At 41.6% G+C, this 15,823-nt stretch overlaps 2 protein-coding genes across 4 annotated transcripts; one reads left to right on the plus strand and one right to left on the minus strand.

Annotated features, from left to right (window-relative positions):
- Nucleotides 1–882: 882 nt before the first annotated feature.
- On the minus strand, nucleotides 883–11,377 carry crlf3 (cytokine receptor-like factor 3). Of its 2 annotated transcripts, XM_077531198.1 has the most exons (9): nucleotides 11,212–11,377; nucleotides 8,569–8,699; nucleotides 5,203–5,410; nucleotides 5,043–5,130; nucleotides 3,295–3,472; nucleotides 2,989–3,217; nucleotides 2,747–2,885; nucleotides 2,571–2,683; nucleotides 883–2,192 (listed from the first exon to the last, which is right to left on the minus strand). In XM_077531198.1, the coding sequence occupies exons 2-9, from the start codon at nucleotides 8,677–8,679 to the stop codon at nucleotides 1,909–1,911; spliced, it is 1,350 nt and encodes a 449-aa protein (XP_077387324.1). In that variant the 5' UTR covers nucleotides 8,680–8,699; nucleotides 11,212–11,377; the 3' UTR covers nucleotides 883–1,908. The 2 variants fall into 2 exon arrangements, with proteins under 2 accessions (XP_077387324.1, XP_077387315.1); XM_077531189.1 differs by lacking the exon at nucleotides 11,212–11,377 and having other exon boundaries at nucleotides 8,569–11,201.
- Nucleotides 11,210–15,805, plus strand: LOC144025356 (mpv17-like protein). Of its 2 annotated transcripts, XM_077531245.1 has the most exons (5): nucleotides 11,210–12,991; nucleotides 13,987–14,057; nucleotides 14,136–14,176; nucleotides 14,268–14,297; nucleotides 15,703–15,805. In XM_077531245.1, the coding sequence occupies exons 1-3, from the start codon at nucleotides 12,685–12,687 to the stop codon at nucleotides 14,148–14,150; spliced, it is 393 nt and encodes a 130-aa protein (XP_077387371.1). In that variant the 5' UTR covers nucleotides 11,210–12,684; the 3' UTR covers nucleotides 14,151–14,176; nucleotides 14,268–14,297; nucleotides 15,703–15,805. The 2 variants fall into 2 exon arrangements, with proteins under 2 accessions (XP_077387371.1, XP_077387362.1); XM_077531236.1 differs by having other exon boundaries at nucleotides 13,987–14,176.
- Nucleotides 15,806–15,823: the final 18 nt, after the last annotated feature.

A 15,823-nucleotide genomic window follows, 5' to 3' on the forward strand; every position in this document is an offset into this window, starting at 1 on the left:
TATGAATGAATGACGTCGTTGTCCTCGCTGCTCTGTACAGTTTAATGGCGCTATAAACACTCTCGGTCCAACCTCTCTTTCTTATAATGTCATCTTTCTCGCAACTGTTACTATAACAACCATGTTGTTGGCGCAAATCCATTGCCATGTGTGGTAAATCAGGTGGAAATTTGCTCCAACCTGTCAGTTTTGTGGGCGTTTTTTGCGCTGGTATATGATTAGAGCAATATCCTTAGTGAATAGGGCGCAGACTGCGAGTGCAGTTTGTGGTGCTTGCGCTATTACCAGAGGCAGCACATTCTTAGTGAATATACCCGAGTGTGCTTTATTACCTAAAATTGTACTCTTGATACCAAAACCTCTGGACGCAGCCATGTGCTAACTGCGTTGAATTGTATGACTCATGCCATAGTGACAGGTTTTGTTTTTTTGTTTTTTCCCACAAAAAAGTTGTACCAGTGGCCTGCTACCAACTTTCTATTAAAAGGAGCACATTTTTTTTTTTTAAAGCAATTTCAAGTCTCCCAACTAAAATTATTACTAGCAATATTTTCAAACTGTGTAAAATACAACTTTTAAATGCTTTTGCATTATATTCAAATAAATCAGTAGAGGAATTATTACCCCCCAAAAAATCAACTTTTCATAGATTAATCTTTACATGTACATTTGATTTTATTTATTTAACTCATTTTAGTACAGCTTTCAACGTACTTTACAACACTTTTCCCTCTTGGGTTATTGCAAGGGAGACCACCCCAAATAAAAGCAATTGTGACACCAGGAGCTAAAATATTAACGCCTTTTATGGGGGGGGGATGTTTGGAGGTGAATATGCAGTATGTTCTTTTATAGCAATTACATATGCAATTACAAGACAAAGTCTGTGAATGGTTTATTATTTAAAGACACAGATCTTTAGCATTAAAAAAACAAACAAACAACAAAAGAACATTTACATTTTGCGACTCCACAGTGACAGACACCTTCGTCCTTCACCAGGTGATCAAAACAACACAAAAATGTGTGATTATTAGCTTGTGTAAAACATCAGCACATTAAGAACTCATTTTGGTAACAACCTTCCTTAGAACACAGTCATCTAGAATAATAACTATTTTGTTTAAAGACAGTTAAGCTTCTGTGTGAACTTTGTACCTGAAGCGGACCTCCTAAAGTCCGCCAGTCCCCCACTGAAGCCTCAACACACACAAGGTCATTAATACACAATAGTGAAACAAGAATGACTTTAAAAAAAAAATGGTAGAAGGATGTTCTCCCATGGTTATGGGTTATTATTCCAGAATTTGCCATCCATTTTTTTGTCACCCTGTACTTTTAAGTACCCATACAAAGATTGTCCTCCATTTATCGGCACCTGACACACCATGTCAAACTAAATGGTCCCGCTTAAATGTGCAACTTAAAAAAAAAATAAAAATAAAAAACCTAACGATTCACAGTGTCCCACTTTTGAGGGGGATTAAATCCTGTCAGGTTTTGAGTCTTTCTTGATTCACACAACTCCTGGAAAGAGGAAATAGAAGATTGTCATAAAAAAAAAAAAAGACAAAGAAGATGCCTTTTTTGAGTGACATGATTGTAAACAAAATAGCCAAAATGGCTTCTAGGGTCTGATGAGGTCATCAAATTTCCACTACTCTGGAACTTTTGGAAGAAACTTTTGTGTTTTGACGATGGCGTTTATTTGAATTGATTTCCAGGGCTTCTGGAATAGGCTTGATTGGAATCTTTAAATTCCAGTCCAAAAGAGGACTGCTTGGGACGTTAGTACTTCTGAGAGGTCCAGTAACCTTACCTGATTGGAAACGCTTCGTTCCAGGAAACAACTAAAAGATTCTGAACCTTTGAGGTGTAAATGCGACATTTTGTGTCCTCTATCGTCCTTTAAAAGACGAGCACTTTCCAGCCGGCGTGCGCAAAGGCGCACCCGAAGAAGAGGCCGTCCACGGCCGTGTCCAGCAGCCAATCGAAAACCACCTCGCGGCTGCCTGAGCCGATGGTGACGCGCAGCTTCAGGCCGTTCGTGTCGTTGCTGACGTTGTCGCTAACGTGGTTGTTGTTGTTGAGCGGGACCACACCCACCACCTCCATGTCGAACGTCACCGCCGAGCCCAAAGTGATCGACGGAAGCTGATTAGTCATCTCCTTACCGTTTACGTACACGGCACCTGACAATCAACAACACCTGATTAGGATTATTCAAGTAACTTATCAGAACAGCTTGTTATGAAAGCTACTTTTCAATGATGTACCAGGCTGGGTTTAAAAAAAAAAAATGGAATAAACAATATCGAATCAATTTTACTTTTCGAGCCTGATAGCAATTTATAAAACCATGAATTGGTTATTTTAATACCTCTTTTTTTTCCCCCATTAATTCATAAGAAAGAATTTTACAGCTGAATTTTTGGATATGTTACACTTTTCTTGAAATTTACTGTTCACATTAAAAGTATTTTTGTACAAATATGAAAGAACTGTCTTATTGCTCTTTTAGACAGTTCAGGATCTTTTTAATTTACATTTACAATTTTTAAATTTGGTACCGTTGGTGGAGATGCAGACGGCCTGATCTCTCTGAAGCGAGCGGCAGCCTTTTTGTCCGTCCACGCACACGCCCAAACTGTCCCGGCGGTCTGGCTGACCGATCGCCGAAATCCTTCAAGTGACAAAAACTTAGAAATATGTATGCATGCGCGCGCGTGCATGTGTGTCTGCATACTTGAAAGTGAGCGTGAGGCCACAGAAGTAGGTGGGCGCGTTGGAGTAGAGTACAGGGCAGCTGGACGGGACCGAGTCGTTCCTCAAGGCGATGTTGCGTCTGCTACTCACGATGTAACCCTCCGTGCCGGGACGCCACTCTACACGCACAAACACCCACAACCAACAACACAAACACAACAAACGCACATTCAGCCTAAAACTACGCCCAAGCAAGTGGCGGTCCTGCCTTCCTGCGCGTACCATGCGGCTCCATGGTGGTGTATCCGGTCTGGGCGACGCTCCAGGGGCTCCACTCGGTGCGACCCTCGCCGCGTGCGCACACCCTGAACGCATACTCCGTGTTGGGGTCCAGGCCCAGCGCGAGGAAGTCGGTGTCGTGTCCCACGTAGGCGTCCTCGTATTGGCTCCCCCCGTTGCCCGAGCGTCGGTACTGCAGACGGTAATCGGCGGCGGCAAAATCCTCGTCCACCTGAAACCGCCACGGGACCGAAACAATGTTTCAAATGGAATGCTCAAAGAACACCCAGTCTTCATCGTCCCGCTCACCTTACACCAGCGCACCAGGATGCTCCCTGGTCTCTCCTGCAGCTCCTCAATGAGGACGGGCGGGTGCGAAGCTACCGAGCCGTGGCGGCACACGCTCTCCCGCAGCAGAGCCAGCAGGGAGTCGTCAAACTGAGCCGACACGCACGGGACGTCCACCAGGGCCGGAACCTCCGGCAGGCTAAAACACAACCATGCCGTTGCCACAGTTAAGTAAGGTTACACTATGTTGTTATAATACTACTACTACTACTACTACTACTACTACTACTAATAATAATAATAATAATAATAATAATAATAATAATAATAATAATAATAATAATAATAAAAGAAAAGTAACTTTTGACACACCAGTTTTGGCGAAAAGTGAAATCTGAAAATGTTGGGCGCAGTTATTGCTAACACAAAAGCTGGGAAATTCTCGGTTCCGCTTCGTTCATTACTTTGCTTTCAACACAACAGAGCATTCGTTGGCTGTTACACTTAAACCCCCCCCAAGACTCATTTGTGTTGAAACCAACTGCGGCTGCTTCTGCTGCTACCTCAAAAGTTGTGAATTCACAGTTCAAGTGAGGCTCTGGTGTTACATTTCGCACGAGGATCCTGGCTTTGCAAAATTCCCTTTCACAGTCACCGTCCTGCTTCTGTTAGTTGGCTATTGATAGTCAGTTGCCCCTTTCACTGCCCATTTGTTCTGTGAGAACGGTTCTGATGCGCATAATGGGGGCGGTTTAAGTCGACTCGCCAAGCTCCCAACTTCGTGGGTAACATCAGAGACAGAACAGTCAGTGACAGACACTTTCGTCGTAGTTGTGTGTGTTTCTTTAGTATAATGTTGCGAAGTAACGAAACATCCTTATTGGAGGCAGTCAACGAATATTTTTATAATTGATTATTCAGGTCATCTGAGAAAAGTTGATTTTGCATTATTAACACATTTGCTCCCCAAAACATATAAACACGTTCTATTTTAAATATAGCCATGGTCCCAAAAACGTATTTATATGTTTTTATGCTAGAGCATACAGAAGGCTTTGATGCAGCCTCTGACCTGAAGAAGTGGCTTAAAGCAATGGTAGTTATTACAAAAAACGGCCAGCAGGTGGCAGCAGAGTATAAGAGATCAGCCAGGATCATGTTGTAACAAGCCCTTTTCCCCAGTGTTTTCAACAGGTTTGTGAATAATGATGAAACTTAGTGATATTCTAATGCTAATTGCTGCAACATGGAAACAGATCAAAATGTACTTTTTTTCCTGATGAAAGAAGAGTCTAATCTTTCTTTTGGCAGTTTCCATGTTTTTACAGCAATAGAACACAATATTCTTTGGGCCTTGTGAAATCAAAATCCAGTAAAACAGCTGGGGGCGAAGGTGGTTGCTTCAGTGAAAATGGCTGCGAGTGAATGAGTTAAACAACAAAACCAATACAAATTATGCATTTGAGGTGTGGGTAATATTTTTGTCCTCTTGGCGTTGCTATCCTCACATTTTGCACAGTAGTATCAGACTGTGAATGCGCATGGCTTTAAAAGGCACCGATAGCGTGGTGATGTGGTGTGATGTGGACGTCAGCGAATGAGTGTGTTATTATGAGTTCTGGTTAGTAAGTTACTCTACATGTGTCTACAATAACCTCAGTCCAGGTGGAAAGATTAGCGCTGTGAAGCATCTTTTTTTTTTTTTTTTTGTAATTGAATTCTTCGAGTGAGTCAAATAATAGTTGCAGCTCTAGTTAGGGCCACTGTACCTGTCCAATTGGATGTGCATGGCCTTTTTGGTGAAGCTCCCCAGTTTGTCTTCTTTCTCACCAAGACCGCAGCGCAGAGCCGCTTCCCCTGCGGAGACAACGCCATCATTCAAACTCAAAAGCGAGCCCTTCGTCAGATGTGCGTTATTTATTTATTCACCTTCTCTAAGGAGATCGTCGGCCTGGCCTACGCCATACTCCACCAGGCTCTGGCAGTCATCCAGAGGCCTGATGCTGTCTGCCTCAATGGCGTCCACCTCGGCGAGGAGTGCGCTTAGTCGCTCTGACAGCAGTCGGGTGGCCGCCGCTTGCAGTTCGGCAAAGTGCTTGCGGAGGGCCTCGCGGGCCTGGCTCGAGCTGCCCCGCACCTGGTGGAAGAAGATGAGTAACAGGTGATTCTAAATTCCCATAATTTAGAACCATCTTGGCTTTTCTTTCTATTCTCCTTTGGGAGTGCCACAGGGTTCTGTCCTCAGACCACTTCGGATGCCAGTTTCGTTTTAGGACAAAAGCAACAAAATGTCCGCCCGTAATGAGTTATGCTACCACAAAGAACCTGCTTCTTCCTGTTTTGCTCACTTGAAAAGTGGGTGGATTCAAACAAATGACATGACCGCTGGAATTCAAAACTTCCGTCATGTTTGTTATTCATCTTTTATGTGAAACCCAAATGACAAAAGGAATTGACCTTGCCGTTCCAATACTTTTTGTAAAAGACTGTATGGCATTCTAATAATAGTTTAGACTTTGGGTGCCACAATTTTGTGCGAGTTCAGGTTTCAGCATCAATCACATTTTTCCTTGTTGGAGCTTGCAAATTTCCAACCGATCATTAATTCTGGAATGCTGCACTAAAATCAGCATGCTCATGAGATGCTAATGCTAATACTGCTGACACAGCGACAACTAGTAATGCTTATCAAGAAGCTGGCTGGCTTTCAATTCATGTTTCTCTTCTTCTTTGTAGCACACACACCAAGGCACACGTGTGTGTCATTTGTGCAGGGAAAGTGATGGAAAGACACCAGGAAGTCGGCGGCGAGCTGCGATAAAGCCAAAGCGAGGACTTGCGAGAGTACAACACAATGGGGGAAACGGAGACGACGTCGCCGCCGCCGCTTCCTGATGACGATGGGCGCCGTGCAGACGACGAATGACAAGCTCCAAAAATATCAGCAGAGATGCGAGCGCTTGAGGCCACCTGGCAAAATGTTTGGACTACTTGTCGCTGCTGAAGCTACTGTCTGGAAGTTGAAATGTGTGATTTGTTGTGAAGCATTTGAATGGCACGTAATATTTTTTTTTTGTGCTTGTTGATTGTACAAATGTCAATTCTTTAAAATGATTAATATTTTTTCCATAGTTGTCCATAATTAATTGTTATGGACATGAGTATTTGTTGAACCTATTTATTGCATGACAAATTTAAAGCCAGTATTTCAGAGACTTTGCTTTACTTCATTGCCTTTTTATTCATTTATTAGGTTCTTTTAATGGAAGCAAGCGCTGTGTGTCTCAACTAGTGAGTTTGTTCTTGCATGTTGCTTAAATGGACTGCATTGAATATTTGTGTGTGAGAATGACTACTCTTGTTTACAATAAAGGATATCTGCTGAGACTTGCCGGCTAAGATTGGCTAAGTAGAGTTAACAAGCACCATAATCAACATGTAGAAAAATGACACACTGTATAGACAATGACATTGTATACAATATAAACAACACAAAACATGCCAGGGTGATTTCACAGGATTTAGAATAGAAGCTAAAAAAAATAAAAAAATCGATTGGCTATGGTGGCAGAACCAGCCGAATTAGTAAAGACAATGTCACTGCACTTTGCCTATGTGCATTTATTTGCGTATCAACATTTATGGTTGTGGGATTCTGTTAAATCGGGGGGAGATTATTTCAAGAATATGCCTCATACAATTACTTCCTGTTTGGGCACGTGAGTGAGTGAGTGAGTGAGTGAGTGAGTGAGTGAGTGAGTGAGTGAGTGAGTACACACAGTGTGTTCCTTTTTTGTTGACAAAATGTTCAAGTCAAGAAGATTACTGTAAATGTCATGCCAGTTTATGCTATTTGGCTACAGCTAGCATGCTACCTAGTTTAATCACGTGTTTCATGTGAATATAAAGTTGACTAAGGGGAGTAGTAGTGCTTTTTCTTTCGACTTAAACTAGTCATGCCAGTGAGGGACTGATGGATGGTCCGGCAATCATGACGGAAAGCCCACCTTTGTCGTTCAGTCCTAAATTTGCGATGACAAATGGTAGAGTGGGTGAAATAAACGGCGGAGCAGCGTACCGACAATTGCAGCTTGGTTTGGCTTAAAAAAAAATTGATGTTGACATTAGGTGGCGCTAGAAGCAGAGGAATGACGAATGACAGACAATAAAAAATATGTAAAATGTCCACCTCTGTTAATTACATTATGGGGCACAATATAAGATATATTGCCCCAAAATAAACCATTTTGTTCATGACCAATGTTTATTTTGAGGCCATACTACCTATTTAAAAAAAATAAAATAAAATAATGATTTACTCTGTTTATTTGCATTTGCATTTTTATTCATTATATTTATTTATTGATGTTTTATTTATCTAATGACAGATTTATTTAATGAATGTGTAACTTTTTTTAATTCATTCTATTTAATCATATTTAGTGACATTTATTTATGGCATTTTTCAAAATTATTTAACAAAAGTGAAGGCAACTATATTTCTATTTATGAGCACAACTGTAAATGTACAAAAGCTAAACCTTGTTTAATGACACCAAAATGCTATGAATCGTCACCAAAATTCACATACACATCTCTACTCATGTCAACTTCATCCACTAAAAATATCAAAACAATTGCCGCAGCATTTTGGATTTGATGTGCATCAAGTCTTTTTCTCACCACACGTAAGTTTACCCCTGGGGTACAGTATGTAAACTTTCACGCACAAGCCCCCAGACAGTATTTTGGATGGATCCATTCCAGTCATCACATCCCATAGTTGCTTGAACGCGCTGACATGATGCGACGTATTAGCGTCACATGACTACATTCCCATCTTGTAGCAAGCGTGTGTCCCGCAAATATAAACAAAAATAAACCAAAAATGTTTGTTGACAGCATGAATGTTCGTAGGCCAGAGGGACGTGGACGCGACAGGAAGTGGACATATTGTTTACCAAGCGCTGCCGCTACTCGGATCACTCAAGACCGTAACAGGAAGGAAGAGATACCGCCGCCTTGGTAGGGGGGGGAACATTTCCCTGGGGGCTTCTCTTGTAAACGCTGAATTTTCAGCACAAGCTTAGGGACTGAAAAAGAGTTTGGGTTTGATGTCAAAGTTGAGGTTTCAAGACGGTCTGGAGTTTTGAAGTAGGGTTTTAAACGAACGTTTCAAATTTCTGTAAGGGTCCTTGTGTTGAATTTAATATCTGGTTTCCTATCTTGCCACATATGTCAGGTGATGATGTATTATTGATGATGATGTAATGACGGTTCTGAGAGTAAGCCCACCTGTTTCCGCGCCTGGTTGAGCCCACTGAGTCGCTGCTGCAGCTCACTGCGAAAGTTCTGCGCCGCCTCGATGCTCTCCTTTGCCTCTTGCAGCAGCACGTCCGCCGACATCCTTGCCACTCGCTTGCTCGCTGACACGCACATAGCAAGTTAGCACACATAGCATATAATGTGACCGCAGCACATTGGATTACACAAACATCACAAAGTCAAGACAATGTTGCCATCAATCAATTCTGACACGTGTCAAATACACACAATGCGGTATGAAGTGCTGCCTCCATGAGTGAAAATGCCCACGCTAACCCCCAACACAGACTCTGGACTCTACTCTTGCCTGTAGGCCGTCGTGGTAACAATAGATTTAATCGCCATTGGTCCAGCAGTAAATGGGGCGGGCTGCCCCTAAAACATGCCAATTACCCCATATTACTATTGGTAGCTATCTATATCTTCAAAGTAAAAATTGTGTTGATCTCAAATCCAATGCGATGGCAGCGTTGCCATCTACTGGCATCTGTTCATCATTGCAGTTACGTAGCAGTTTGAATTTCAGACAAGGTCGGTGAGACCCTCTTCCATGCCTACCCAGTGCAAAATGTACTTGCCAAATATTCGGCGGTGGAAGTCAACGGTCGGGTTCCATTTGACAAATATAAACGACAACATCAGTCATTAAGTTATAACACCTGGGAGCTGAAAAAAAAGCCAAATGTCTATTAAATTAAACTAATTGTGTCAATTGTTATCAAAAATACTTTTGCTGCCGTTTTTTGACGTTACTGTTGACAGTGGTGAACTTTTGATTGACATTTGCAAATTCGGAAGGTTCAAACATGACATAAAACCTGTTGGCCGTCATTCTCGTATGTCTCCTGGTGTGTTATTGTGACTCGTCTTTGTGAGTCTTCTCATTGCGGTTGAACGCATTTCCTCAGCCCGGTCGAAAGCGGAAGTCTCGAAAAGCTTTGGCGCACTTTACACTGAACTGCAAGCAAAGACACACTTTCAGTCCCCCACCCCCAAAATCCACTGATTAAAAAGCAAATGAATACACAATGGTGGCAAACATTTTTGTGTGTGTGTTGTTTGCACACACTTGCCCATTAACGTGCATTTTAATATGCAGGCATGCAAGGCCCGAACAATAAGTCCCACACTTGCTCTCACGCCTCTCACGTTCCACCAACTGTCCAGCCTTTTATTATGACTTTTTTTTTCCCCACCCAACAAATAAGAAGCCTGGAGTCATTAATTCTCATGTGTGTAATCCTTCTTTTTGGGGAATAAAACACACAGCTGCAGGATGAAAAATGCCTGGCCTTACTGCACGGGTGTGGTTGCAACAATGAACTCCATCTCGGCTTTAATTTGAGGATAAAGTACTTCTTTTTGTTGAGAGCGTATTTAGGTCAGTGTGCATGTGAACAAGTCCTGCTGGTCCCAGCCCCCAGTAACTGACTGACTGCAGTGTACACGTCATAACAAGACAGATTCCACATCAGGAAACCCTGCAAGATATAATGTGAGGGTGAGGGCATTAAAATAGACATTATACTTAGTGATGGGGTGGTTTGGTTTTATGTTCCAGTGTTGAACGCCACACATGCTCTGACAAAGAGCAAAGTTATGGAAGGCACTCCAGCAGCAAAACCACATAATTATCATCGACCAGAAGACATGTCGCCACTTGTTGCAACATCTTCCGTATTTCTTGTGCTTGTTGTCATCCAATTACGCCACCCCCACCATACACACACTCATGATATATACTTAATAGCTTATTTATAGCTGCCATCTATTGCTCTTGGTGTAAACAAGCCAAAAAATGCACAATTCATTTCTTTTTTACATTTGCCTAACTGCCAATAGAGAAGCTATCATAAAAATGCTAAGTGAGGTTTTTCTAAATACATCACACGTTCTATGAATATCGACTCTGTGAAATGCAAGACATTGGTAGGCATAATAATAAAATGTTGAAACTTAATATTTAACCATTTGTAATAATTCATATAATTATATAATTTATATAATTAATGTGTAGCAGATGATATGTTAACATCGGGTTTTATTGTAAAAACAAAAAAAAAACAAAAAAAACAAAAAAAACGGGCATATTGGCTCTGACGCCTAAACCAAGCTCAGTTGCACAATGTCACATTTTTTGCCTTTGCTCAAGAGTCAAGTCTCTACAATAAGTAATACAATAAAGAAATTATGGTTTTCCTAATCCACCGGAGGTTCTGATGAAATCGGCTTTGGTGCTATGCCGAAAAGAAACGTCGTTATTAATAAAAGTCAACGTTTTACAGAACTATCAGTAATCTAGCAGTAGATGACAGGACAGCTAGCCAAAAAGTTGCAGTTGTATCGCTAACTGGGAACAATGGAGAGTTCTGTGAGGTTCAGCTCTGGTTTCGGTTACAAATCTGGCAATGATTGAGGCACATCAATCATATAGTTTCTCATTGACAAACACCAACAAGATGGCTGAAAAAGTTGCGGCTAAATTAACTAGTGGCCAAAAAGAAAATGAAATAATCTTCGGCGACCATAAACGAGAGAGAGATAACGCTCGACATTCTCAACAAGGAAGCGACAGCAGCATAGTCAAACACGTTCCCCGTAACATCAACGTACCTATTTTAATGTTTTCTGGCCTTCATCTCGTCGCCGACGTCCAGATTGGGCGCAACGTAGCCTGAGTGACCACAGCGAGACACTCGCTCGCTTCAGTTTCGACTTCAACTTGAACGCAAAAATCCGCAAATGACACTCGTGTGGGTCTTTAAGCACGGCGGGCCAATCGCATACGGGCGTATTTTGATTGACGTGCAACTCAACCAATTAGAGGATTATCGCCTTCGCGTCTCCTGATGTCTCTGTGAGTGTGCGTGCTCGCGCGCGCACGTACGTATGCGTGAATCAGTCAACGCGTGTCCAATCTAGAGCGTGGAATAGATGCTTTGAGTTGACCTACATTCAGTAACTAACACAGTTTTTGTTTGAACCCACGGAAAGTTGAAGAATGAATGTGTAAATCTACGTGTATACTTGAAAAGTCTGAAAATTGCGAACGATCAAAAACGAACGTCACGTTTGCGTCAGTCATCGTTTGCTTCTTTCCCTGTAGTTGGACGTTTTGTTTTATTTTTTATTTTGTGTGTGTGTGTGTTTTTTTTATGTCGTTTACTTAACACAGATATGATATACCGAATATGACCCCGCGCTTAGTCCGCTATAAATGTTTTAAAAAAAAAAACAAAACAAAAAAACGTTAATATTACGTTATTATTAGTTTTTCATGAAACAGGGACAAGGTTGGGTGGCGTTTACCAACCATGTGGACGTATATTGCCATCTCGTGGTGGCCAATGGCTATTACACTTTAACGTTCCATAGAGCACTGTGTTTTGTTTTATCAAGAGTGCAAATTCGCAACACTTACGGGAGACTTTTAAGAACGTAGATACTATTCAAGAAAGTCAGTAAAACAAAGAAAAGATTATTAAACCATAATTGAACACCATTGCCGTATTTTTTTTAACTAATTATGATTGTTGTTGCAAGTTGCTTGATTGTTCTTTACCGTTGTTAGATTAGGCCAGACCACTGTTTTGCAGTGAGTGAATTAAGTAACCTAAATTTGATAGATTTAAAGTGAGGAAAGACATGAGAGCAGTTGGTGGAAAGGTATGTGGTCGAGACAAAAGATCGAAAAAAATTGTCATCTTCTGCATCGTGCTCAGTGGCGTCGACCTTGATGTTGATGCTTTTAGTAAGTAGTGTCAGTGTGTCCCGCGCAAAGGACACAGCTGCTCCACTCAAATAACAGACAGGCTCACTGTTGCGCGCACACACTATCAGATTAACGCAGGATTGGCCACCTGACTGAGGAGGAGGTGCGTTGTGCGCAGACTCCGAGGCAATCTTCCACTTTGGGAGCCTACAGCAGTTGCTTCTACCATCATCTGATGGATGACGTCACGACTTTATCTGCGTGATTTCCGGGATGTGCAGGAAACTTCTACGTGTGACGTAATTGACCGAGCCATGCGCGCATCTTGAGCTCACCAAACAGCGAGGAAAGAGAGAGGAACTTCCAGCCTGGGCATGCGGAGGCGGGTGCTGCGGGAGGCCGCCAAGCGCTTCCCCTGGCTCGCCAACGTGACTCTGTACGGCGGCCTGTTCGCCGGTGGTGACCTGCTGCACCAGCTGCTGGCGCACAAGCAGCACCTGGACTGGACGCACACGCGCAACGTGGCCGTGGTGGCGGTCACCTTCCACGGCAACTTCAACTACTTCTGGATGAGGGCGCTGGAGCGGCGTTTCCCCGGCAAGTCGACCGGGATGCTCTTCCGAAAGCTGCTGCTGGACCAGAGCTTCGCCTCCCCGTTGGCCACCAGTGTCTTCTACACGGGTGGGTGGAAAAAGCTACCCCCTTTCTTTCTTTCTTTCTTTCTTTCTTTCTTTCTTTCTTTCTTTCTTTCTTTCTTTCTTTCTTTCTTTCTTTCTTTCTTTCTTTCTTTCTTTCTTTCTTTCTTTCTTTCTTTCTTTCTTTCTTTCTTTCTTTCTTTATTTATTTATTTATTTATTTATTTATTTATTTATTTATTTATTTATAAGATGTTGGCTCATGAAAGCCCAAAATTGGCTTACCTGGAAGTCTTTCAAAATTCAGCTCCTGAAACTAATTCCACTAACAACATAAATTGGCTTGTCTATGACTAGGCCCTGAAAAAAGTTCAGCCCCCAAAGCCAGTTTTATTTAATGCAACAAGAAATTTGGTTGACAAGGCTGTCATGAGTAGACTGTAGACCCACAAAAAAAAAGTTAGAAGAACCCAAGATACAGGAAATCTGACATTTTGGATTAAAATTTGATGACATAACAGAAAATATGAAACTCCAAATTACTCAGCTCTTGAATATATGAAAATGCAACCCCCAGAAAGTTACAGGAAGTCGTTTTTGTACAGGGTTATTTTTTTTGCCATTTAAAGAGCTCCTTCAAAAGGTTTGCCCAATTATTACCTTATTCTTGTACATGACACAGAGGGGCAACACTATATATTTTTTGGTGACAGTTATTAGCTTCTGTCGCATGTGTAGGCATAGCATAGCAGCAAAATTGGATGACTCACTCCAAAACATGAAGCTCTTGCATTAACTCAGATCATTTGCGGAAATACAGCACCTGAAGCTATTGTGACTTAGCAACATGAAAGTTGGTAGACATGTCTATCACGTGCAGACACACAAAAAAAGTCTGCCCCATTTCCTGGGGTCTTTCAAACTGGACTACTACAAAATGTATGGTCCAATTGATACCAAATTTGAACCACAGCCCCTAACAGAATTTTGAACTATAGCCACATGAAATTTGGTAAAAATGTCTATCATCTTGTCCTTCAGGGGTGAGCTTCTTGGAGGGCAAGGAGGACATCTTTGAAGACTGGCGGGAGAAGTTCTTCAACACGTGGAAGGTGAGCGAAGGTGCGGGAAGTCGCCTTCTTCCCTTGTCGCCAGTGCGATTAACCCAGATTACGAACGCCTCTGTGTAGTGTCTGCGGAGGTGAGGCGACTTGGCAACTTTTGCTTACAGGTGGAAATCAGTCCAGAATCTCATTTACATACAGTGTAAATTTATACTTGATCATGAAGAAATGTGTGTTTTATTGTGTTTCCTCCTCCAGACTGGACTCATGTACTGGCCCTTCATGCAGGTAAACATTCTGGTTCATTATTCCTGTTCCATTCTTTGAATTTTACAACTCGCTTCCCCATTTCTATTTGTATCAACGAGAATACACCCGCAAAGAATGTGTGCATATTTATTTATAAATGACCTCAGCAGCGGTCACAGATACTGTACACGACTGACAGTTTGTCATGTGAGCACAACTCAAGTCAAGCAGACGCTCGGCCTATACATTCTAAATGACTGTACTGTATTGTCGGTGAATAAAAATAATTCACATGTACACATGTATTTTATAAATAATGATATAAATCAATCATGATCATAAACTTTCACTCATAGTTATTTCATATTAGTATGTATAAGCATGCACTAGTCATCGTTAAATTATAGTATATCAATTAATTAATAGTTCTAATACATGCACTAGTAAAACAAAACTAGTTGTTAATTGACACTATTTTGCTACAAAGTAGAGTAGGCTAATATTTACACTTGGAAGAGAGTAAAATAAAGAATTGGAAAAAATAAATAGATAAATACAAGTCACTCAACGGTTTGAGGTACGAACTCACGACCTTCAGCTGGGCAAACTGCCACACTACCACCTGAGCGCTATGCCCCTCCTACTGTTTACTTATCTCTAAGAGGAGACCAAAAATGATGTTCCCAACTTGGAGTTAGGATGATTGTAGCTGACACGAGCGATACATTAACACACAGCAGGAGCTGCGTGGCTCAGGGAGTAGATTGTCTGTCTCCCAAGCTGATAGTCATGAGTTTGTTCTTCCGCCCTTGAGTGACTTTTATTTATGTATTTTTTTTAATTCTTTATTTTACTCTCTTCCAAGTGTAAATATTACTCGAAAACTGAGTCTATTTGATCCCACTCTAAACTGACTCAAATTTACTCGACAAAATTTACTGTTTACTTATTATTAGGTCGAGTTAGGAGTTGGTGGTGTATGTGAATTTCGAATGATAACCACGAACTGAACATCTTCATTAAGGGTAATTTGCCAATTAATTCAGTAAGAACCAGATACATATTTTTCATATGATAGTATGTTCATTGTGGAGATGCTTAACAACTCTTGGTACTCTTGGCACTACTGTATGTGTTATATCCTAAATGTTTGTTTTGATAATTTCTTGTTGCTGTAATATTGTGGCTCAAAATATTGGAGACAAATTCCCTGTGTGTTCTTACATATTTGGATGAAAGCACTTTGAGCACCATATGGAAAGCGCTATATTTATTTACATTTACATTTATCATTTACTTGGGCAATAAACATGATACAGATCCTGATTGTGAATTAATAATTATGGGGGGACATAATAGTAGTTGTTAAATGACAGCAATTTAATAATAACCATGCATATGTTGTTAAATGCTACTGCTAATTGTAAGGTGTGTGTGTTGTCAGTTCCTGAACTTTGCACTGCTGCCTCTACACATGCGCACGGCCTTCATGGGCTGCTGCGCCTTCCTGTGGGCCACCTTCCTCTGCTTCTCCCGCCAGGATGGCGACGGCACGGCCGGCGTGG

The sequence above is a fragment of the Festucalex cinctus genome, chromosome 1, assembly GCF_051991245.1.
Source record: "Festucalex cinctus isolate MCC-2025b chromosome 1, RoL_Fcin_1.0, whole genome shotgun sequence".
Classification (NCBI taxonomy): Eukaryota; Metazoa; Chordata; class Actinopteri; order Syngnathiformes; family Syngnathidae; genus Festucalex; species Festucalex cinctus.